Here is a 25,052-nt window from a genome sequence, read left to right as displayed (position 1 = left end):
ATCTGTATAATGCAAATGTTTGCTCGATATTGTCCAAGAGATCCTTTAGCTTATCCTCACTTTTAAAATTCTTTTTTCTTTTTGCGGTTTAGTTTTAGTGTTTCCATTACCCTGTCTTTCCGACCGCTGATACATTCTTTTGCATCTGCTAATCTGTTGATTCCCTCTAGTGTATTTTTAATTTCCTTCTAGTTGTTGTATTCTTTAACTCTGATTGGTTCTTTTTATATATTTTATCTTCACTAAAGATCTCACTGAGTTTTTCTACTCCTCTCTCTAGCTTTCATGAGCATCTTTGTGATTATTAATTTTTTAGTAGGCATGTTAATTATCTCTGTTTCCTTTTGTTCTTGTTCATTCTTTTGGAGCATTTTCCTCCATATCCCTATTTTGCTTGTCTTTCTGTGCTTTTCTATAAATTAGGTAGAAGAGATACTTCTCCTAAACTTGAAGGAATGGTCTTGCTTATGGGCATCCTCGTGTGCTTGGTAACTTGTGCTGGCTGGTTGGAGCGGTGGGTGTTGTGGATTGGGGCTCTTCGTGCACTGGGTGCCCTGGCAGGATAGCTGAAGCTGAAATGGCTGCAAGCCAGATTGTCCCAGGACTCCCCAGAGTGAGGGTAACCTGGTGGTGTAGCCGAAGGTGAATTTGGTGCAAGCTGAAGTGTCCTGGGGTGCTCAGGCAGTGGGTGCCCTGGCCATTTGACTGGAGCAGAGGCTGGTACAGGTGGGGGGGTTTCCATGTAGGGGGTGCTCTTGCAGGCTGAAGCGGACACAGGCATGGGCCCGGGGTTCTCAGGACCCTCGGCAAGGGGCACCCTGGCAGGGTAGCTGGTTCCAAAACAGAGGTCAGCAGGGAGGTTTTGGAGCACTCTGCACAAGAGGTGCCCTAGCAAGCCGCCTGAAAGTGAAGTGGTGTGGGCCTGGAGTATTTCAGGATGCTTTGCACAGTGTCACCTTGGCACAAAGGCTGGAGCTAGAGTGAGCACCAATCAGGGGTGTCCCCAAGTGTACCCCACAGCTGCCTTGGTGGGATGGCTGAGGCTGTCATGAGCTAAGGGCCTGGGGCTCCCTGAGGAGGCAGGCTGTTTAGGGCATGTAGACTGTACAATGCTCTGTGCTTTTGAGGTGGAGGGAGAGCATAGATGATGTCTGTCGGCCCTCCCACCCAGAGAGATTTCTAGCAGCTCCCTCACCATTTGGTGGCATTCTAGGGCTGACTCTTTAAATGCTAGTTGCTTTTTAAAACCATAAAAAGGTTGGGACACCTGGGTGGCCCAGCAGTTGAGCACCTTCCTTTGGCCCAGGGCCTGATCCTGGAGTCCCAGGATTGAGTCCCACATCAGGCTCCCTGCAGGGAGCCTGCTTCTCCCTCTGCCTGTGTTTCTGTGTCTCTCATGAATAAATAAACAAAATTTAAAAAACAAAAACAAGAAAAAAAAAAAAAACCATGACTTTTTTTCTTGCCCAAGGACAGAGGAATCTGTTCCCATCCTTCAGGACTTTCCCTCCCTGCTACAGTTTGCAGCACTGGGGGTAGGGTTTCCCTTCAGTACCCCATCCCCATTTCTCTTGCTGCCCTTTTTCTCCATTCCCTCTTTTGTTGTGCAGAAGCTGTTCAGTTGGCCCTCTGGTCTTTAGGAGCAATTGCTCTTTAAATAGGTGTAATTTGGTGAGTTCAAGGTTGTCCTATGTCACTGTGTTGGGCCAGAAGCCCCTGTTGGATATTCTTGGTTGACTTTTTAAAAATTTTCTCCCTAATACTTTGAATATATTGTGTCAATCCCTTCTGGCCTGCAAAATTCCTGCTGAAAAATTTGCTGACAGACTTATGTGGGTTTCTTATACATGGTTTTTCTTGCCTCTTCTAGGAATTTTTCCTTGTCTTTAACTTTTGGCACTTTAATTATAATGTGTCAGTGTGAGTCTCTTTGGGTTCCTTTTAGGAACTCTCTGGGATCTGAATCTGGATGTCCATTTCCTTCCCCAGATTAGGAAAATTTTCAGCCATCACTTTGTTAAAGTTTTCCACCTCTTTCTTCTCTGGGACCTCTATAATAGGAATCTTGGTTAGTTTCATGTTGTTCCAGGAGTCCCTAAAGCTATCTTAACTCTTTCTCATTCTTGTTTCTTTTTGCTACTCTTATTGGGTGAGTTTTACTGCCCTGACTTTGATCCTTTCTTCTCCATCTAGTCTGCTGTTGAACCCCACTATTGTATTTTTTTTAGTTCAGTTATTGCTCTGTGACTTCTGTTTGCTACTTTCTTATATTTTCTATCTCCTTGTTGCAATTTTTAATTTTTTGTCCATTCTTCTTCTGAGCTCAGTGAGTATCTGTTTGCCATTATTTGGAACTCTACATCAGGGAAAGCACTGATCTCCATTTCCTTAAGTTCTCTTCCTGAGGGTTTACTTGTTTCACTGGGAACATATTCTTCTGCTCCTTCATTTTCCTCAACTCTCTGTAAAGGTCACCCCTCCTAATCTTGAAGGACCGGTCTTGTGTGGATGAAACCTGCCGTTTGATCCCACTGTAGCTTGATTGTCTCTTTGTGAATTTCTAAGCAGTCTACTTTTAGTGGTTCCCAGTAGTTGAGGGTATTCCAAGGCCTGTCAGTGTCCCAAGTGGGATCTTGGCGACACTTATTTGGTAGGCTGATTGGGAACCAGGTCTGGTTCTTTTTTATTTTTATTCATGATAGTCTCACACACACACACACACACACACACACACACACACACACACACACAGAGGCAGAGACACAGGCAGAGGGAGAAGCAGGCTCCATGCACCGGGAGCCCGACGTGGGATTCGATCCTGGGTCTCCAGGATCGCGCCCTGGGCCAAAGGCAGGCGCTAAACCGCTGCGCCACCCAGGGATCCCCCAGGTCTGGTTCTTAATATATGTAAACATACCTTTTTCTGTAGAAGACTGGGAGATGAGGCTTTCTGTCTACTCCCTCTGCACTGACCCCTGAGGTGATAGCCAGAAAAAAAGTTTCTTTGCTATAGTCTTGTTGAACCTGTAAACACAAGCCTCATCGCCACCAAAACAAGGCTCTAAATGGATGTCCTTTGGGCAACAGTCACAAAAACCAGGGCACCAGATATGCACACAAGCTTCTTTTTCAGACATTCACAATGTGGCACAAGGGAAAGGCGGAGTGCACAAGTGACAACCACAGGTGGCCTCCATGCCCAGAGAGTGCCTAACTAGGCCCCTAGATATGCACCAAACCAGAAGCCTGTCCCTTGGGCTGAAGCTCCAAGACAAGCAAGTAAGCCTCAACTTGGCATGTGTTTCAGACTGCTATCTCTCTGCTTTGTGCTGGGGGGCAGGGGAGGGGGGCGGTGAGTAGCCAACCAAGATCAACTTCTCCATTTGCTGTAGCCCTGTAGGACCCAGGAATGCAAGTCCCACGGCCATCGAAGCCAGGCAATCGAGGGGCTTCCCTGGGTCGCACCACAAAAACCAGGCCACCAGACATATGTACAGGGCACTCTCTGGGAGATCTGTTTGGAGCGTCTGGAGCGCAGCAGTGGAAGAGTCAGAACTGTTCCCCGAACACCCCTGTCTAGGTCTCTGCAAAGGATTACAGTTGACCCCTAAATGCAAATTTGTTTAGTTAGAATCCTGTCCCTTAGGCCACAGCTATCAAGATAAGCTCATGGGCCACTCTCACGGAAAGACTGAGCCTCAGTGCTGAGCCCTGAGAGTGGTAGCCAGTTAGTAACTGATTGTAGGATCTCTAACAACCCTGTAGGACCCACAATAAACCCCACTGGCCACCAGAGCCAAGCAATGAAGAGGTGTCTCCTGAGCAGCAGCCATGAAAGTTGGGGTGCCAGACCAGTGTACAAATTCCTTCCTAGGAGATACCAGTGAGCTGGGACGAGGCAGAGGAACTCCTAGAGATGGTGCCCACCGGGCTGCGTGGTTGGTGTTTCATAGGCCCCGAGACAGACTTTAAATTAGGCCCAAACCTTATGCAAAAGAGGCTTACAGTTCTTAAAGTCTGGACATGCTTCAGACGCTGCCTCTACAGTGGGCCCTGGGACGGGGGAGTCCATCTGAACCCTACGGGGGGCCTCTTGGATGGAAGCCCCACTGCCTTTCAAAGCTAGACAAAGTGGGGCCTTGTCTCTCAGGTGCAGCTCTTAAAAGTCAAGGCGTGAGATTCAAATTCTTCACAACTCAGGGAGAGGCTCAGGGTTGGGAGTTCCCTCCTGACCGTGGGTCTCTGTCCCGAGGATGCGGTTTATTTCAGCCCACTTGCTTTGTTGTGGGTTTTTGTCTTTGCCCAATGTGTAGGAGTCACTCAGCATTTTTGTTTTTGTTTTTCAGAGAAAAATTGTTCTGTATGTAGCTGCAGATTTGGTGTGTCTGTGGGAGGAGGTTGAGTTCAGGATCTGCCTTTTATTACCATCTTGAAGTGGAAACCACGTATCTTTTAAAATGCGTTGAGGCTCAGCTGCTGGCTCTTCTGAGACTCGAAAGCATCACTGACCATACACATAACATAAACCCTAATCTTTACCCAAGTGAACAGTAACACATAATGTGGGATATTCTGCTAATGGCACAAAACTTCAAGTTAATGAAGTCAAGTCACAGAATCCTATTGTGGCCACAGGGCAGGATGAGGAAGAGAGCCTGCAGTTACAGAACAGGATCAAGAGAAGCGACACATTAGATTTTTCAGCAGATCAAGTTCCAAGTTATGTAACTATACCCTAATTTTTGTAAAATAAAAAAGTTATCTATTGTCGGTTAATACAAACCAAATGGTGAGGACAGCTGCCAAACAAATCCAACAAGTGACTCAGTGGTCCATGTAAACACGCATTTATTTGGGATTGCAGACATATTCTTGCCAACCCTTTTATTACCAGCAGCTGGAGTCCAGTTGTGCAGTTACGGGAAATGGACAAACTTGATCTGTCAGTTATGAGGCAACACACCTTCAACTGTACTAGCAAATAACTTCTAGACCAGCAGATGTTTTCAGGAATATTGATTTCATTGAGACTTTAATTATGGCCTGAGAGCTTTTATGGAAAACTCACTAAGATTTGCTTTAATGAATTTTAAGGGTCTATGATTAGCAATACATAGAATGTTTGGATTAAAAAAAATAGGAAACCTGACAACACTATGTTCCTACTGGGAACATTAAGCTCTGAATATCTGAATATTGTGACTCAGTGTTCAGAGGATTAGCTCCCCATAGCTCTTCTTTCACGATGACGTAACAAAAAAGAAACTCAAACCTGAAAAGGCAACAAATTTGACTATATGGCAAATTTAAGTACATCGTTTTCAATCGTTTTCATTCTGTAAATACACATCTTGTGAAAGATTCCTAAGGTCAGGGGATCCCTGGGTGGCGCAGCCGTTTGGCGCCTGCCTTTGGCCCAGGGCGCGATCCTGGAGACCCGGGATCGAATCCCATATCAGGCTCCCGGTGCATGGAGCCTGCTTCTCCCTCTGCCTGTGTCTCTGCCTCTCTCTCTCTGTGTGACTATCATAAGTAAATAAATAAAAAAAAAAAAGAAAAAAAAAAAAAAAAAGATTCCTAAGGTCAGCTGACAACACAGGAAAAACCATTATTTTTGTTCCACAATTCTGGGAAATAGGATTAGAAGTTCTAAGACTTTAAATGCTTGTGCTGCAGTGAATATTATCTAGCGTGATTAGGAAGTAGTTTTTGTTTTTTATTTTTTTTTATTTTTATTTTTTTTAATTTATTTATTCATGATAGTCACACGGAGAGAGAGAGAGAGAGGCAGAGACACAGGCAGAGGGAGAAGCAGGCTCCAAGAACCGGGAGCCCGATGTGGGATTCGATCCCGGGTCTCCAGGATCGCGCCCTGGGCCAAAGGCAGGCGCCAAACCGCTGCGCCACCCAGGGATCCCAGGAAGTAGTTTTTAAAAGGATATTTATTCTTCAGGGTCGTTAAAGACTTTTTTTTTTATTATTTAAAATATCTACCAATTGGAAAAAGAAACAGACACCAGGAAAATCTGGTTACACTCCCCACCCCTGCTTGCCATTGTCTCATATCATACATGCTTTCAAAGTCATTTGAAAATGTGACCATTTCCTGTGCTGGGTCAGTTATCGGATATAAATTACATATACAGTGAATGTTTCTTGAGCAGAAATTTTACAGCAGTAACACTGTTACCTTTAGAGGATATAAAACTACTGACACAGGTAACACAGGATTACAGTTTTAACAAAACCTGAGAGAGCCAATGGGGGAAAAAATTAATTTTGATTGGTTTCCTTTATTATTACCGCTGTCTGTCCACAAATTCTGCAGCCTGGAGTCCATTTTAAATCCTTCTAAAAGTCCACTTATGAGTTACATATATACTCACAGAATAAAACAAATACCGTAATTTTTTAAAAAAAAATTTCATTTTACATTTTATAAGCTAGACAGTTCAATGTAATCAAAGGTTATAGCTCTGAAAAATATGACGGTTATGGATTTTAAAGCTCAGATGACAAAGGTTTGTTAACTCCCGGTTTGTTTCAAGTATTACTGAGCTGTATTTAAAATATATCCTCAACTCCTATTGCATTATCGAGCAGTATAATATTTGAAGTATGAAACATAATGTTGATGACAAATGTTTCAGAACATCAGGAATAAGATCAATGAAGAGCAAAGTGAATCTAGAACAAGGAAAGGAAAGGTACATTTATTAAAAATAAAAACAGTAGACAGTCTCTGGTAACAAACAAAACCATATGGAATCCAAATACGTCCAATATACATTGTAACAATACACATATATTTTTAAAAAAACAAAGATCCATTAGTAATTTTTTTTTTTAGAACTTTAGAAAAGCAGAAAAGGACTTTGGCTCCCTCCTACTGGAGGTCTGCCCACGAACACAGACAGCATGCAGGACCAGCATCCACTTTCAAGAGTTCCGTACAGCACAAAGCTGTAGTGTGTGTATTCATTCTGCGAACACATGGTTTCTGAATAAAATCAGTTTCTGCTGGGATGATCCAAAACCTATCAGTGGCTCCATTTCATAAAAAATATTCGTAGGTTGCAAGAGCAGTGGCAACTGTTTTCCAAAGTCTTCAGTTTTAACAAAAGATAAACTGCTGAATCTAGATGTTTTCACATTATTTCACATGAATATCAAGTACTGTGTAAAAATTTATGTAAAATCATAAGTTAGCCAAAACTAGTGTCTTTAAACTTCATATCAAAGTTGTTCTTCACCCTTTTACCACGGCTGATAAATCTTTTCTGTCTTTGTCATGAATGATGTTTGCCATCAAAACCAAAGAACTCTGAAAAAAAGAGTATGTAACTCTGAAGGAACACAGAACCAAAAATGTCACTGGACTCCGGTCCTAAGACACACACAGTTCCTGCTGGACACTGGGCTGTGGGAGCTTATTATCATCAGCCTTCTCGTGCCCTGGGGCGTGACAAGTAGTCTTCTTCTTAAATAACCGAAGACTCAATCGCAGCAACTCGTTGTCCACCACTGGGGCATTCGTATAAGCTTGTTTTACGGTGCCCTGATTTGAAGAAAACAAAAACAAAACGTAAAAGACGTATGTTACTGGTTGACAGTAGGACAGACAGGCAAGGTAACTTCTCTTTAACTTCTATTTAAAAACAAATTTAAGAAATGTTTTTCAGACTCAACGAACCTTAGAAACGAGAGCAATCTTTAAAAGGTGTCCCCTGCTTAAAGCAGGTCTCTTTGGCAGTCCCTGCCGTCAGCCAACTAGTGTTCTCTCCAATGACAGAACAAACCATCACCGCACGCTCCTGAGCTCGCTGAAGTCAAGTCTCTTCTACGGACTAGCCGCGCACTGCTTCAACCTTCCTCTCCCATGACCACCTCTCAGGCCTCTGAGGAGCAGCCCTGAACACTCACCTTCCTTTCCGGTCTGTTACTGTCCCAGAAAATGAGGGCTACGGAAGCGGACACGTCCTCCAGAAGGGCCTGCCCATCGGTGCGGTGTACTGGGACCCTACAGCCTCCCTTCGGCTAAAATGTGTTATTTCTGTTACTCTAACTTAAAGCTACATTCGCATTTTTGGAGATTGTCCGAAAGTTTTGCTTAGTGTTCTCCAAGTGTGTTCATAAATTTTGAAATAACGTGGGTTCTATGTCGAGCACCCTGCCGTTTGTCTTCTTTCCGGGATCCTTAAAGGAGCAGTGGGTCCCTGATCATATCTCTATTAAAAAATGTATGTTGTCATACAGTAAATTGATTGCTCACGTGTTGTTCTGAGTTTAGACGTATGTGCTGCTTCACGTAACACCTCCCCAGCTCTAACCTCTGGCAACCAATGACAGGGTCTCTTTAATCGTTTTGCCTTTTCCAGAACATCAAATAAATGGAATCCTACGGTATATAAGCTTTAGAGACTTTTCTAAATTCACTCCACACAATGCTTCTGAGATTAATCCATGTCGCTGACAGTACCGACAGTTTGGTTATTTTTTATTATAAATTAGTAATCCGTCGTTATATGGGTGTTTGCCAGTTTAGCAATTAGCTATGTAAAGAACACTGGGGTGGTTTTTAGTGTTTGGATTATGAACAGACCTGCTATAAGCTTTTGTAGACTTAAAAAAAAAAAAAAAAAAAAAGATTTCAATTTATTCATGAGAGACAGAGAGAGAAGCAGGCTCCATGCAGGGAGCCCAACGTGGGCCTCGATCCCGAGTCTCCAGGATCACGCCCTGGGCTGAAGGCGGCGCTAAACCGCTGAGCCACCCGGGCTGCCCCTGGACAGGTTTTTACATGAACATATGTTTTCATTTTTCTAAGGTAAATACCTAGCAATGGGATTACTGGGTCATATAGTAAGTATATACTTTACAACAACCAAACTGTTTTCCAAAGTGGCTGTACCATTTTGCCTTCTCACCCCGAGGTTTGTTGTTGTTTGGTTTTTAGTTATTGTAATAGATTCACAAAGGTATCTCACTTAAGTTTTAATCTGCATTCTCTAGTGGCTAAATATTGTTAAAACATTTTTTTATGTTATTAGCCATCTATAGATCCTCTTTGGTGAACTGTCCATTCAAGTCTTGCCCATTAAAAAAATTGGATTCTCACTGTTAATTTTTCAGAATTAATATATTCTAGATACAAGTCCTTTTTACAAAAAGTGATGTCCAAATATTTTCTCCCAGTATACTAGTCTTTTCATTCTCATTCGCTTTTATAGAAGTTTAAAATTTTGAAGATCAAGTATCTCAGAATAAAAAGTTTAATTAAAAGTTTTTCAGCCCCCCCCCCCCCCCCCACACACACACAGGTGACTAGTCATATTTGTGTGGGTTTATTTCTGGACTGTTCCATTAATCTAAGTGTCTCATCCCTGATGCAAGTACATTATCTTGAGTACTGTGGCTTTATAGTAAGTCTTGAAACTGGGTACTGTGAGTCCTTCAACTTTATGCATCTTTTAAAAAAAAATTATTCTGTATGTTCTAGTTGCTTTGACCTTCCATATAGACTTTAGAATCAGTTTGTAACTACAAAACTAACCAACCAAAAACCCTGCTGGGATTTTGATGCATTGTGTTAACTCTGTAGATCCATGTGGAGAGAATCCTAATCTTAACTATATTGAGTCTTTTAACCCATGAATGTGATGTCTCTCTCCATTATTTAGGTCCTCCTTGATTTTTTAAAAATCAGTGTTTCAGTGCATGTTTTGTTAGATTTATACATAAGTACTTCTTTTTTGGGAAGCCACTGTAAAACGTATTTCTCCCCTTCATTTCAATTTCCAGGTGCTTCTACAGACTGTTTTAAGAGTATTTCTGGTAAATTCCTTAAAACTTTAGTCAATCATGTTGTCTGTGAACAAATATAGTTTTACTTTTTCCTTTCCAATCTGTACACCTTTTCTTTCCTTTTCTTACTGAACTGGCTAGAATTTCCAGTAAAATGCAGGGTAGGGTGGTTGAGACTGGGCATCATGCCTCTTCCTGTTCTCTCCAGGAAATCTTTCAAACTTTTATATTAAGTATGATGTTAGCTGTAGATGCCTCCTAAAAAGTAAAGACTCTAATTCCAGCTTGCTAAGAATTCTTATTATAAAGGAATGCTGAGCTTTATCAAATGATTTTTCTAAATCAATTGATATGATTAGGTATTTTCTTTTCTTTTTGGTCTGTTCCTATGGGGATTACACTGAATGATTTTTAGAATATTAAACCAGCCTTTCATTCTGAGGATAAATGCTACTTGTAATGGTATAGTCTTTTCTACATATTGCTGGATTTGATACCTGAATTTTTTTTTTTTAAGTGGTAAGATTTTTTTTAAAGATTTTATTTATTCATCAGAGACAGAGAGAGGCAGAGATACAGGTAGAGACAGAAGCAGGCTCCATGCAGGGAGCCTGACATGGGACTTGATCCCGGGACTCCAGGATCATGCCGTGGGCCAAAGACCGCACTAAACCACTGAACCACCCAGGCTGCCCGATGCCTGAATTTTGAGGATTATTTATGTCTACATTCATGATCTGTAGTTTTCTTGTGATGTCCTTATCTGGTTTTGACATTTGAGTACTGCTAGCATCATACAATGAGGTGGGGAGTAATGCTGTCTCTTCAATTTTCTGGAAGAAATTATGTAGAACTGGTGTTACTTCTAACTTAAATGTTTGGTAGATTTTGCCAGTGAAACCATCTGACAGTGAAGAGACTTCTCTTCCAATAAAAACAAAACCCAATGAAACAGACATAGGACTATTCATGTTATCTATTACTTCTTGAGGAAGTTTTGTGCTTTGTGACTTGCAGAGCAATTGATCCATTTCTTCTAAATTGTCAAACTTAATAATGCATAGAGTGGTTTATAGTATCCTTTTAATATCTGTAGGATTTGTAGGGGACTATCAATTTTTTTCATCTCTTCAGAGTCAAATTTTGGTTTTTACTACTTCTATTTTCCTATTATTGTTGGTATTATTTCTTTCCTTCAGCTTGCAACAGGTTCTGTATACATTTTCAATACTGTAATACCAAATCAGAGTTACACTCATTTAAAGCAGCTAAATGTTCTCTTGGTATCCTTCATCTATCTCTTCTGATATATCATAGTATAATCTATTTATTTTAAAATTAATTCTTTAAATAAAGGCAATGAGTTTAATGAGTTTAATGGCTTTCTTTTTTTTTTCCCTCATCATCCAGTAAGTACCACGTTCTTCAATGAATGGTCCTATTCTGTACTTTTATTTTAAAGGTTTTTGTTCATTTTTCTTAGCATTTTTCATGAGATTCTCTAGCATCTGAAATTTTTCTTCAGTTTGCTTTCTTTAGATGGATCATTTAGGACATTTATACTGTGCCACTATAACTTTTTATAACGTGTCACATGCTAGTTAATGGTCTGTGCCCTGTACTGAAGGGTTACAAGGTTCTCAAGGAGAGTTTTACAAGGGTATTTTTGATTGTCACAATTTTTCAGAGGCATTATGGCATATTAGAAGAGGAACTAGATAATGTTACAAAATATTTCTTACAAAAAGGGGGCAGGATTCTGGTGAGACTGCAAAACCTGCAGCCTTTCTCAACTGAAGTCCCCTACTTAAGCCAACAGAAAATGATGTGATGGATTATTTTTCAAACTCAATACTGACGATGGAAGTAGTACCATTCTAGATACACAAAACAGAAGGTGATACATTACATACAAGATTATTAGGGCTAACTGGGATTTAATTATCTTAGAAAAATTTCCAACGGAGAAAAGCTGCAAGGAGAAATGGGTACCTAAGCAATAGAATGAAGGGAACGAAGTAGTATATGAAATGGGAATGCAAAGAATGACTGTAGCAACTCTGTCAAAAGTAGTTCTGAGCCAGGCCTTTAATCAGGGAGAACTAAAAGCCTCGTATGCCTTATATATCTGTTTCCATGTTAATCTCTGGAGTTGAGTTCATTCCTTGGTTTTTCGTGTATTTTTCTTTAATGAAGTACACTTTCTGTTAGCAGGGTTTCTTTAAATGTCCCTAGGTAAAAAGCTAATGAATGTTTCTCTAACCTTTTAAAACCAACTCTCTTAGGCTTTTTTAAAGTTAAGACATTTTCAAAATTTCTCATGATCAGATCTCTCCCAACTCTAAATTTCTATTTCTCTTCTGTTTCAATTCCCTTTAAGTAAATGGTTAAATATAATCATTTGTATTTATTTCCCTTTCTTCTGACTTGGTACATTTTCATAAACACTATTTCTTATAAATATCCTCACTGTTCTGTGTCTGGAAAATTTCCCATCTTGTTTAGATAATAAAACTTAGAAACAGTAACTTTTCACAAATGAAAATATTTCACAGAAAGAATAAACTCTTTCATCTAATTTTGAATAACAAACTGCCATTCACAAATGTTCATCAATACTATTAAAGTAAAATGAAAATTATTTGTAAGTACAATTTTTCCTCTTACATGTGTACAAAACTAAGAAAGCAAATTCATAAAAGCAGATAACGGATGTTAATCTCACCTTAAAGCAATCAAATAAAAAAAAAAAAGCCATTCATACTATTCAATACTTTGCATACTTTCTCAAGGAAACAACAGTACCTTCTCATTTTTAACAAGCTGCTTCCGGATTGCTGAATCTCGTCTGAAGCATAATGCTTTACAACATGGTCCAAGATTACTAAGAAGACTTGCTCGCTCTTCTTTTCGTAGTAATGCAGCCATGTTGAGAGCCCCCAATTCATGTTCAAAAAGACTCTCTGCATCTTTCAATAAAAACAAACAGGCATTAAGTTTTCCTAAAATAGCAAAGAATTACTGGCCATTTAAGTAGTCCACATAGTCTATCAAAGTTCCCATAACACTGGTTAAAGTTATTTTATATTAAAGGCAATATACTTATGTTAGGCCACAAAACAAATAAATTTAAGAGGACTGAAATCATATCCTGCATCTTTTCAGACTGCAACAGTATAAAACTAGAAATTATAAGAAAAAAACCACATGCCACTAAAACCAACCAATGGGTCAACAAAGAATGAAAGAGGAAAACAAAAAACTACACGGAGACAAATGAAAATAAAAACACAATAGTCCAATATCTTGGGGACACAGCAAAAGCAGTTTTCAGAGAGAAACTTATAGCAATACAGGCTTCAAGAAGAAAAATCTCAATCTAACCTTAGACTTAAAGGAACTAGAAAAATAAGAGATCTCACAGTGAGTAGAAGGAAAGAAATAATAAAGACCAGAGCAAAAAGAAATAACAGAGAATAAAAAAGTAAAGAAAAAAAAAGCCAATGAAACCAAGAGGTGGTTCTCCAAGAAGAGAAAAAAAAGATAAATCTTTATTGAGACTACTCAAGAAAAAAAAAAGACACAAATAAATAGAAATGAGAGAGAAGAAACAACCAACACCAGAGAAATATACAGGATAAGAGAGTACTATGAAAAACTGTATGCCACTGGACAGAATGGAAGTGGATAAATTCCTAGAAACATATAGTCTGTCAAAACTGAATAAAAAAAAAAAATAGAATCTGAAGAGACCGACTGCTACTAACAAAACTGAATTGGTAATCAAGAGCTCCCAAGTCAAGTCCAGAACCAGATGGATTCGCGGGTGCATTCTATCAAACACTTAAAGAAAAGCTACTAATACCTATTCACCTCAAACTATTCCCCCCAAAATAGGAGAGAAAACTTCCAAACACATTGTGTGAGGCCAGCATTACCTTGATACCAAAACCAAAGATACCACAAAACAAGAAAACCACAGGCCAATATTTTTGATGAACTCAGATGTAAAGGTCCTTAACAAAATATTAAGAAATCACATTCAACAATACATTAAAAGGATTATTCACCACGATCAAGTGGGATTTATTCTGGGGATGCAAGGATGGTTCAGTAACAAAACGATAAAAATCCTACCTCATTAGTGAAGAAATAGCATCGGACAAAATTCAACATCTATTCATGATAAAAACTCCCCACAAAGTGGGTTTAGTGGGAACATACAACATTAAAAAGGCCATATATGACAAGCCTATAGCTAACTTCATACTCAATGGTGAAAACCTGAGAGCTTTCCCTCTAAGATCAGGAACAGGACAAGGATCTCCATTCTTGCCACTTTTATTCAGCATAGTACTAGAAGTCCTAGCCCAGAAATCCCTAAAGACTCTACCAGAAAACTACTAGAGGTAACAAATGATTTCAGTAAAGTTGCAGGATACAAAATTAATATCCAGAAATCAGCTGCGTTTCTATACACTAATAACAAAGTAGCAGACAAGAAATTAAGACAATTCTATTTAAAATTGCACCAAAAAAGAATAGGAATAAATTTAACCAAGGAGGTGAGAGGCCATACTCTGAAAACTATTATCTATGCTACCAAAGCAATTGCTATCAAAATACCAATAATGTTCACAAAACTAGAACAAATAATCCTAAAGTCTGTATGGAACCATACAGGAGCCCAAATAGCCAAAGCTATCTTGGGGCAAAAAGAACAATGCTGGAGAGATCACAATCCCAGATATCGAGATACACTACAAAGCTATAGACAAATTCATATAGGGAACAAACTGATCGTTGCCAGAGAAGAAAAGGGTGGGCGATGAGCAAAATGTGTGAAGGGTGGTGGGAGGTACAGGCTTCCAGTTATGGAATGAATAAACTACAGGGATAAAAGGTATGGCACAGAGAATATAGTGAATAGTATTGTAACAGCATATGGTGACAGAGGGCAGTCACATTGGTGGTGAACAGAGCATGACAGAGTTGCTGAATCGCTACGCTGTACACCTGAAACTAACATAACAATAACACTTAGTGCTAATCATACTTCCATGCAAAAATTTAAAAGACCTATTCTCTGAAAGATCTTGAACATGTAGTTATGTTGCTAGTCTCAAACAAAAGTAAATATTCAGACACCCACTTGAAGATGTAACACAAGCAGCCTAGGGAAAAAGAATTTAGACTTTGGTGCCTGTTCATGACTGGGAAGAAATGTTCAAGTTAGAATCAGTGAAGTCAAATTCAGTATGTTGCTTACCATCAACTATTATGTAAAGTTCTAGAATAGGTTTTAGGACCTTATTATAGCAAGATTCAAATGCAGTAATACAACTACATTTTGTGACCTCTAAAAAAATCAGGAAAGTGATTAGGTGTTAGACAACCTGCAGATTTTATTCTAGACTTGGTCACTATAAAAACAATGTATTAAATTAAAATCACTTAGTTTTAAGTCATAACATGCAAAGATAGAAAACACTTAAATCTCTCCTTAATTCTTTTAGTTTTACAAAGTGTAATGGAAAATAAAGAGGTTAGGTTAAAATAGACAAAGAACAGTCAAAAGAAAAGAATAAGGCCAGTCAGTAATCCAGATATATATATAACAGAATAGTAATTTCAAAGCTAGCATTCTACAAGCTAGCCAGAAGTACCAAGGTACCAGATAACTGCCTGAATGACATGATCAAACAAGCCACTGTTAGAGTCCACAAAAGAAAACAGTAAGTAACACCTAGTAAAAACAAAACAGACGCATTTGAGGATGAATGGAACTGCACATTTCACTTTCATCTCCTGAGCTGCAAAGTATAGCGAGATTAGATAATTAACAAGAAACTAGTCTCATGTAATGTATCTGGTCAATAGGTTTACATACCTGTCAACAGGTACAGAATATAAGACGAGTATAAACAAACGTAAAGAAAAAACTCAGAACCAGTTTGCAAATGTCGGTGTTTATCAGAATCATCTGAGGAGCTTTCTGAAATACAGTGCCAGGGTCCTACCACCGTATCTACAGAACGTCCACAGTTGGACCAGCACACAACATTAGGAACAAAGGCAGTTCCTCAGGTGATTAATACATAACTGTGTTTGAGCCAATCAATGACACAGTCACAAAAAATCCTAAAATCCCCTAAAACATTAACTACCATTCCACTATAGATACAAATACAAAAGGAATATGCACTGAGCCCACATTCTTCCTTGCAATTGGTCATTATGATAAATTTCTTTTTATTGGAATCCTTATCATTAAGGATTAAGCCTAGTCCACTCCTCTAGGCTCTGTTTGGTTTAGGGAACACCACTGAGGGCTCTGACATTTGAACTTACTTGTAAAAAGTAATTATGGTAAGAAAGATCATTTGTGGTATTTTCTGCTTTTACAACAGAATACAAAACACATACTTGCACATGTCCTTAGAAAGTAAGACATGGTTAAACTTCTAGTATCTTTGTGGTTTTGAAATGACTACCATCAAATTATTCAAGAGCCTGTTTTATTTGTACTTTTTCTGCAACGTAAACTCTTTACCCAACACGGAGCTCGAACACATGACCCTGAGATCAAGAGCTGCAGGCTCTACCAACTGGGCCAGCCAGGCGCCCCTGTAGTTGTTTTTAATCTATCACTCTACACACAGAAAACAATTTAAATTTCAGTATATAAAGTTTTTGGTTTTCAACCTTAGAATTTTAAAACAATTACGTATGGGCAGGGACACCTGGGTGGCTCAGTGGTTGAACGTTTGCCTTTGGCTCAGGTCGTGATCCCAGGGTCCCAGGATTGAGTCTTGCATCAGGCTTCCTGCAGGGAGCCTGCTTCTCCCTCTGCCTCTCTGTGTATCTCTCATGAATAAGTAAATAAAATCTTTAAAAACAAATTACATATGGGGCTAGTGATATTCTTTCTTCAGTATTGGGACACTGAAATAAGATATCATGGGATAGAAAAAATCAGTACTTTATTTTACAAATACTTATTGAACCTCTGTGTGTTGGGTACTGTTGTGGCAATAGCATAATTATTAAGAATGTCTAACATCATCAGACAATGGATACAGCAGTAAACTAAGTCCTATTCCTTAGGAAACTTATATTTAGCATCATGTATCAGTTCTCTCATTCTCTAATAAAGCTATCATAGCAAAAAATAGGAGAGATCTGATTGGTAAGCAGCAACCCTTCTTTACAATGTATGTCATCAAGTTAGGGCCAAACTGCATTTCTATAGGTTAGCAAAATCGTAGGGGCAAACAGTTTCAAAGGTGGGAAAGACCTTAGGGCTTTTGTTCCATCATTTTATACTTACAGGATTTATTTGCTTAAGGTCACAAGCCAACCAAACAAGGAAGAGTGAAGCAGGAACCCAAGAGATTGGTCATTTGTCAAGTGAATACACATTCACAATTATAATTTATATACGTTTCATGCACATACATTTTATGTTTATTGGGACACGTTAAAACCAATGCTCAACATTTTTTTTCAATTTTATATTAGTGAAAAGCTTAATTTTCTTAACTAAACTTTTTTATTCTCACAAACATGATATAAAATTAAATGTTGTTGCTTTTATGGTTTTTCTTTTATGATCTAATCATCTCCCTCCCATTAATAAAGTAGGAACCAGATGAACAGAAAAAAAATGCATAAATAAAAGAATATTCTAGAAAACAGAAAAAATTATAGAAAAGTTTTGCCATAAAGTCTAAAATCAATGTGAAAATATTTATTGTCACTACATGTCAGGAATTTTAAGTATTTTACCTCATTTGCTCCTCCTAAAGGTCTTACGAAGTTGATGGTCAATAATAATTATCCCCAGCTTAAATGGTGACACTAACGCAGAGATTAAATAATAGCTAAGAAGCGGTGTGCCTATTGAGGAATCCAGACTATCTGGCCTAGACATCAACTTCTAAGTTTTTATCCCTTTGTTAAAGGTTCAACCTACACATTTGCGTTTGGGTAGAACTCCTCATTTCCCAGGGGGAAAGGGTTGCCAAGACGCTCAATTCTCTTAGATATAAAAAAATATCTAGTCCACTCCTCTAGGCTCTGTTTGGTTTAGGGAATACCACTGAGGGCTCTGACATTTGAACTTACTTGTAAAAAGTAATTATGGTAAGAAAGATCAGGGATCCCTGGGTGGCGCAGCGGTTTGGCGCCTGCCTTTGGCCCAGGGCGTGATCCTGGAAACCCGGGATCGAATCCCACATCGGGCTCCCGGTGCATGGAGCCTGCTTCTCCCTCTGCCTGTGTCTCTGCCTCTCTCTCTCTCTCTGTGACTATCATTAAAAAAAAAAAAAATCATTTGTGGTATTTTCATCCACTTTTCTGTGGACTTTAATTTTCACGGTCAAAATTCCTTTTTAAAATTTCAAAGATTTAAAGAATATAAGTGAGTCCTTAAAAAAAAAAAAAAGAAAAAAAAAAGAAAGGAAGAAAGAAAAAAGTTCCTTACTGTGAATGCTGCCTGAGAAAAGAACATCACCCTTTCCAAAGGCATCTAAATTAATAGTTATAGCAGACACTGTACAAAGTAGAATAGAATTACCTTTGGGTTTTTCTAAAAGTCTCTGACATGTTTCTTTGACTTTGGTAAAGAGTTCAGAACCTGCCAACTTTTTAGAAATCCCAACTCTTAGCATAACAGCTCCAGGTGTGAATTTTAACAGTGCAGCCCCAGGCTCTCGTGGTTCTTTTGGATGCTTTGGCATAAGACCAGACCAATCCACATCTATCACATCTAATGGATCTGTAAAAAGTTAAGAACAGGATTTTTTTTTTTAAAACACCAAGAAATAGCATTCTTGTTATCTTTAGAGAAACACACTGCAAAATATAGAAATCATTAAATTTCAAGTTAAATAACAAGTGTTTTGAACCAAAAATACCCTATTCTTAAAATGAAAGCTTTGAGATAAAGGCTAACGTTTAGAATCTATGGACCTTTACAATATACCTCACCAAAGGAAAACAGTTAAGCAAACAAAAACCCAAATGTATTCCTACAAATAACTCAGGCAGTGGCTATTTAATACTGAGAACAAACAATCCATTCACTAACAGAAACAATTAAAAAAATGAAAGTAATGTTCTACTTAGAAGAACTTAATGGCATATAATAAAAATGATAATCATACATACCTTCTACATTAGAAAAAATTATGAAATTTATAAACAAATTAAGTCAATTAAATTTTAATATTTTACATGCCCATATAAAGCAAAGACCTTCACAATGATTTTTAAAAAGTTGTAACAATTAGACTAATTGGGATGATTCAACAGCAACACTGATGGGATGCTGCTTCATGGTGGTCACTAGAATAAGCTCTAGCAATGCATAAAGTATACTATAAGGGAAAATATTACTGAATTCAGAAAACTGATAGAAGTATATACTGTTTAAATATAATTTCATTGATTATAAATTTTAAATGATTGTTTCAAAAATTGGCTTTCACAACAATTTTGAGGCTCTGAACCATATAGCTACTATCTAGAACCTTGCTAGGCAATCAATATTTGGTTAGATTCCAGGTCATATAATATGAATCTTAACCTGCAGAATGGAAATCTTAGAATTTTGCTATTTTAAACGAGACTCTTTCCAATTTATGGGCAATGTCTACTTAAAAATGAGCAGAGCATATAGACTGTAATTTTCATTTTATTGGCCTTTCAGTCTTAGATGAAACACAAAGGGAAGAATTCTAACTGCCTTTCATTAACTTGAACAGCTTGAAAGGAAACAAAAAATACCTTCATATCATAAATCAGATAATTTTTATGTTCAGCCACTCTTGTAAATGATTACCTGGCATCTTCTCCTCATCCTGTTGGTCTTCCCTCTTTTCAGCATCACCTGCTAGAATTTCATCTAGTTCATCATCACTAATTGGCTCATATCCTTCTCCAGCACCAGATCCTAATGAATGTGCATCATCTAATTTGGATTCGTCATCTCCTGCTTTGGAAAGATTAATTTCATGTCAAAGAGTACATCTAAGGGACAACTAAGTGAAACCAAAAAGGAAACACTAAAAATATCTTAAAAGTATTTTTTTCCTTAGAAAACTAAATTTCTTAATTATTCAAAATACTTGACAATTCCAAGAGAAAACTTAAAACAATTTTAATGGCAAGAACACAGTATGAATAGCAATATCAAAACAAGTTGTAAGATTACAATTAAAATATGACAAAAGGTACCAATAACTTATTAAATGTTGCTTATGTGTTAATTTTTTATAATAAAACTTCAAGTAAATCCAGATTTACTGACTTCAAAAGGATGCAGTTATTTCTTTACCTAAATAAGTTCATTAACTTAGAAGGCTTGCAAACTTATTAATATTTACTTGAAACTTAAATCTTAGTTCATAACATTTAGCTCATGATATGAAGAGCTTTACAGCAGTGACGTAAAAGTGCCATTAATCCTCAGCCCATCTCCTGGTTCATCTTCCCTATCCCAACATAATTTTAAAAAGAATGTTGTAATATAATTTAAAAACATTTTGTTGGTACCACAAGCACATTTTATTTATTTTTATCAATTTTTCTCAACTACCACCTAAGGATAAGCTTTGTCACCTGGTGAGTTAGTTGTGCATTGAAAATTATCCTAAATTTATTATTATTTTTTTAAAAGATATTATTTATTTATTCATGACAGGCAGAGAGAGAGAGGCAGACACACAGGCAGAGGGAGAAGCAGGCTCCATGCAGGGAGCCTGATGAGGGACTCGATCCTGGGACTCTGGGATCACGCCCTGGGCCAAAGGCAGACGCTCAACTGCTAAGCCACCCAGGTGTCCCATAAATTTATTTATTTTTATTTTTTTTAATTTATTATTTTTAATCACCAGTTATCCACACACTAGTTATCAAAATGCAACACTTTGCTTTACAGGTATAAATTTGCAGCAAACAAAACATAATAAACTATGAGATGTTTCTAGTAATCCTATAATTTTCTATTCTATTAAATTCTGTAATAATCTTACACCTCCACCAATTCACTTCTAAGGTAACCAACTTTAATACCTTCATTATATAAATATACATCTAAGCATAAACGTAGATAATAGGATTTTTATTTTTTCAAGTTTATCCAACTCATTTTTCTACTTTAGGTAAATCAAATTTTTCATCTCACCATAGATAATTCACCTATAAATTTCTATGCTATGTTATCCTGTGATCACGACCAGTAAAATATATTTTAAGGATGAAGGGCACAGACTCCAGTCACAAGAGAGCTATTATAATGATTAGTACAATTATATTCAATTATATCTCAAGGTTGTACCTCCATTAGTATCATGGCTCATGATTTGAGGCTATTTATACCCAAAATTGAGATGAAAATGTAATGTGAAGAACACTGAGAAATGTTTGTCAAGTAGAAAAAAATATATAAAACAGATGGTGTATTGGAATATATCTAATCAGACAAAGATGTTTATAGTGCCAAAAGAATGTGAATTTTACTCTGGGCCCAATGTTGTAATATGGTAAATAAAAAGAATAGTAAAATATTGCCACTTATATACAAGTAATCCCAGAAGTTTCTTGAAGACTTGAAATGGAGAAGTTATATCAGAACAATGGTATAAATGCTGGTACCAGAGCCGGGGAGCCATTACTGTTAAGCTAGCTTATAATTCGCCAACAAATAAGATGTAGGGTATGTGTGCAGAGGGAGAACCTATTTTCATTCATCAACCATTTACTATGTCCTTGGTATAGTCTTGATGATAAAGAAGTGAAAAGCTATGGTCCCTAACAAAGGAATACAGCATCGTGGGGAGAAAACCACAGAAAACTCCAGGTAATACAGTGTGAGGATGCCGCAAAAGCTATAGAGACGAGGTGCTATGGCAACCTGAAACAGTCCCGTTAGCAGAGAAGGCTTCACAGAGGCAATGCTGTACAGACTGGGAGTTGACGTTTGAGTAAGAGAGGATAAAAGGGCAAACAGCTACCAGGCAATGGGAAGACAGGGTACAAGGACGGCTGGCGTGCAGCGCCTTCAGAGAATTCAGAGGCATGAGTCAGTGTGTAGAGCAGACTGGGGGTGAAGAAAGAGTGAGGCAGTGGAGAATGATGTTCCCCACAGCTGAGGCTGGCTCTGAGTGGGCCAGAGCGGAAACGCAGCTTTAGGGAGTGTGTACTGTTTCATGTATTTGTTCTCAACTGCCCTGGAAAACAGGATCACTAATAGTTATTTAGTCCATCTCTAAACCAAGAAATAACTTCCATTTATATGATTTTTCTTAATTTCCAAGAAAAGGAAGTGATAACTACTTTTTAACATCTACAGACACTGCAGTTAAGTGTTTATTTCATTTAGCTCATTTGAACCAAGTCTAACTTGATAGTACCAATCAGGGGAACACATTTTTCAAATACCATAGAGCTTTTCCTCATGCCTATCAGTAGAACACCTTCACAAGAAAATATTTTGTTTTCCTATGTAATTTGAAAAGGAATGAAGCTAAGACAAAAATGTATGGCACTCACCTTCCACACTCTCCGTTCTCTCAGCTTTGCTTATATCTTCAAATCCCTGTACAGATCCTAGATCTTTATCCATTTTTTCTTTATCCAAAGCAAGAGAGTCTCGAGAAGTGCCTTCTAAGTCTCTTTCATGTTCACTTTCCAGTTTTGCTTCACTGCGTTTAACAGACTCTATTTGAGAAGAACTCTCAAAAGTTCTGTCTCTGTCTCTGTCCCTGTCTCTTTCCACAGAATCAGAAATTAGTCTCTCTCTTTCCCTGTCCAAATCTCTCCTTTTGTCTCGTTCTCTCTCTCGTTCCCGCAATCTATCTCGGTCCCTGTTCCGTGGCCAATCTTTATCGGCATCTCGGTCCCATTCTCTCTGTCTTGTATCTCTCCTCTCTCTGTCCCGCTCTCTATCATGCTCATATCGGTCACGTTCTTGAAGCCTATCTCTGCTATCAAATGACCCGGATCTTGAATGGACCTGTCGATCCGACTCAGGAGAACTTCTTCTTGAGCTATGGCTCCTTGAGTCCTGGCGATCTAAAATAAACAGACAAGTTAACACATGAGAAGATGCAGAACAAAATGCTTCATTGTTGCTACCCTTGTGGTGAGCATAGCATAAGTCAACTCATTGTGTTATACACCTGAAACTAATGTTAACACTATATTTCAACTATACTTCAATAGGAGGTAAGAAAAAGAAAATCTTACAATTTGAAGTTTCTATATTCCCAATTATTCAAGTAACTCATTTTATTTATTTATTTATGAGAGAAACAGAGAGAGAGAGAGAGAGAGAGAGGCAGAGACACAGGCAGAGGGAGAAGCAGGCTCCATGCAGGGAGCCCAACATGGGACTCGATCCCGGGACTCCAGGATCACGCCCTGGGCTGAAGGTGGTGCTAAACCTCTGAGCCACCCAGGCTGCCCTCAAGGAACTCATTTTAAGGAAAAACTGACCTCTCTCAATTAAAATACGTAAAAGACAAGGAAACGTGTATTTCCACTATACCACAGAATACCTTCCAAGAAATACATACACAGAATAGGTAAGCATCAATAGAACTGATCACTTCATTTTCTGATCTCTTCCTTTGCCCTACCTTATTTTCTGTGGTCAAAAGAAAAAACACTAGCTGCAGGAAGAAGAGTAGGAAGGTTAAAATTTTAAGCATCAATAAGGGAATTGAATACATAAGCCCATCCACCAAGATATACTTACTAATATCCTGATATTAAACTGATGGACATTACTCAATGTATCTCTATTATAACGTTGGTATTAATGTCATAACAGGTAACACTTTGGTGGCATGGTTAAATGTTTAAGCTCCTTAAACTTTAAGGTAATTGTATTTTGTAACTAACTTAGCATTTACTTTAAAATTTTAATTTGTATAAAATATAAAGTTGTATAAAATATACTAAGACAGGAAACACTTGGCTAGATGATAATTCAATTTTATTACCTGAAGAAGTACTTCGACTGGGTTCGCCACGCTTTAACTGATCAATCCTAGATTTTCTCTCTCCTGTGATTTCCAGACTTTTTGTTTTCTCTCTATCTCTTGAGCCACTATGCAATACTCTCTTTCGACCACTCTGGTCATCTCCACTTCGATGGGCAGAATCATTGGATGGGGAACGCAGACGACCGGATGTATGACTACGGTTACTCCGATTGCTCCCCAGGCTGCTACTCCTCTTTTGATCCACTGGCTTGCGATGTGGTGCATCTTCTATAGTGACGTGAGGTGTCTCTACTTTCTCCGCTCGTGTTCTATGGCATTTTCTGTGTGAGTCTTCATTGGTGGTGTTGGTGGGAGTAGCAGAGGAGGAACTGGTGGTGGCAGATGTGCTGAAGGTGGTGGCAGCAGAAGTGGCAAGGGCAGGGCCAGTTGTACTAGCAGCAGCAGCTGCAGGAGGAGGAGGAGGAGGAAGCGAAGACGGAGAAGGAGTCCTCCCAGGAGTAGCGGCTATTGCAGCATGCTCTGGTTCGACCACCTCTGCACGGTCAGGCACATCCTCATCAGACCAGTCACTGAATGCTGTATCTTCTTTTTTCTGAGAATCCTCTAGCGTGCCATTCTTACCATTGGAAATTTCAACTAGTTCTTCTTTGGTTGTTATAGGGGGAGTCCGTGGACCTCTCTTCTTTTTATTCTGCAGGGCTGCTTCTTCATCAGAAAGATCAGAATCGCCTTTGGATTTTTTACGTTTTTTTTCAATACTTTTCTTCTTCTGTCCCTTTTTGGGTGAAAATACTTGACCATCTTCAGATGTTGTCTCTGTGTTACCCCTCTCTATCCCAACATCATCCTCTTTCTTTTTCTTAATAGGTTTCTTTTGAATTTTTGCTTTTTTCTTGTTCTCGTCATGAGCTCGATCAGATGTGTCTCGATCATCGGACAGGTGGTGTCCTAGCATGTCTTGTGCACGAGTTCTTGAGCTTTCCATGATTTCTGTCTGTTCTCTTTGCTTATCTACAGAAGAAATTTTCTCTTTGAGCTCTTGCTCTTCATATCGCCTTGAACTCTCTTTTCTCTCTAGTTTACGATCTTCCTCTTTCCATCTACCCTGCCTGTCTTCTGTAAGGTGTGATGGACTGAGAGAACGAGACTCTTGAGGTCGTACAACCTGGCTCAAGAGTCTATGTTTTTCATCTATACAAAAAGATGAAAGTAATCACACTTTCACCAGGTAAACAA

The 25,052-nt window shown here is 38.5% G+C and overlaps 1 protein-coding gene across 4 annotated transcripts in view; it reads right to left on the bottom strand.

Moving 5' to 3' along the window:
• Nucleotides 1–6,686: 6,686 nt before the first annotated feature.
• The window catches only part of ZC3H13 (zinc finger CCCH-type containing 13), a 91,078-nt gene continuing 72,712 nt past the window's right edge, over nucleotides 6,687–25,052 (bottom strand). For 2 of the 4 annotated variants that reach the window (XM_025478272.3, XM_025478275.3), the window contains exons 15-20: nucleotides 23,814–25,007; nucleotides 22,360–22,881; nucleotides 19,649–19,801; nucleotides 18,383–18,583; nucleotides 12,610–12,773; nucleotides 6,687–7,558 (exon numbers count right to left, since the gene is read on the bottom strand). In XM_025478272.3, coding sequence (XP_025334057.3) covers nucleotides 7,388–7,558; nucleotides 12,610–12,773; nucleotides 18,383–18,583; nucleotides 19,649–19,801; nucleotides 22,360–22,881; nucleotides 23,814–25,007 — 2,405 coding nt within the window. In that variant the 3' untranslated portion in view covers nucleotides 6,687–7,387. The remainder of the gene's footprint in view (nucleotides 7,559–12,609; nucleotides 12,774–18,382; nucleotides 18,584–19,648; nucleotides 19,802–22,359; nucleotides 22,882–23,813; nucleotides 25,008–25,052) is intronic. The other 2 variants (XM_025478274.3, XM_025478278.3) reach the window with 1 other exon arrangement.

Source organism: Canis lupus, chromosome 22 (genome assembly GCF_003254725.2).
Source record: "Canis lupus dingo isolate Sandy chromosome 22, ASM325472v2, whole genome shotgun sequence".
In the NCBI taxonomy this organism is placed as follows: Eukaryota; Metazoa; Chordata; class Mammalia; order Carnivora; family Canidae; genus Canis; species Canis lupus.
This window is presented reverse-complemented; position numbering and strand designations above follow the sequence as displayed.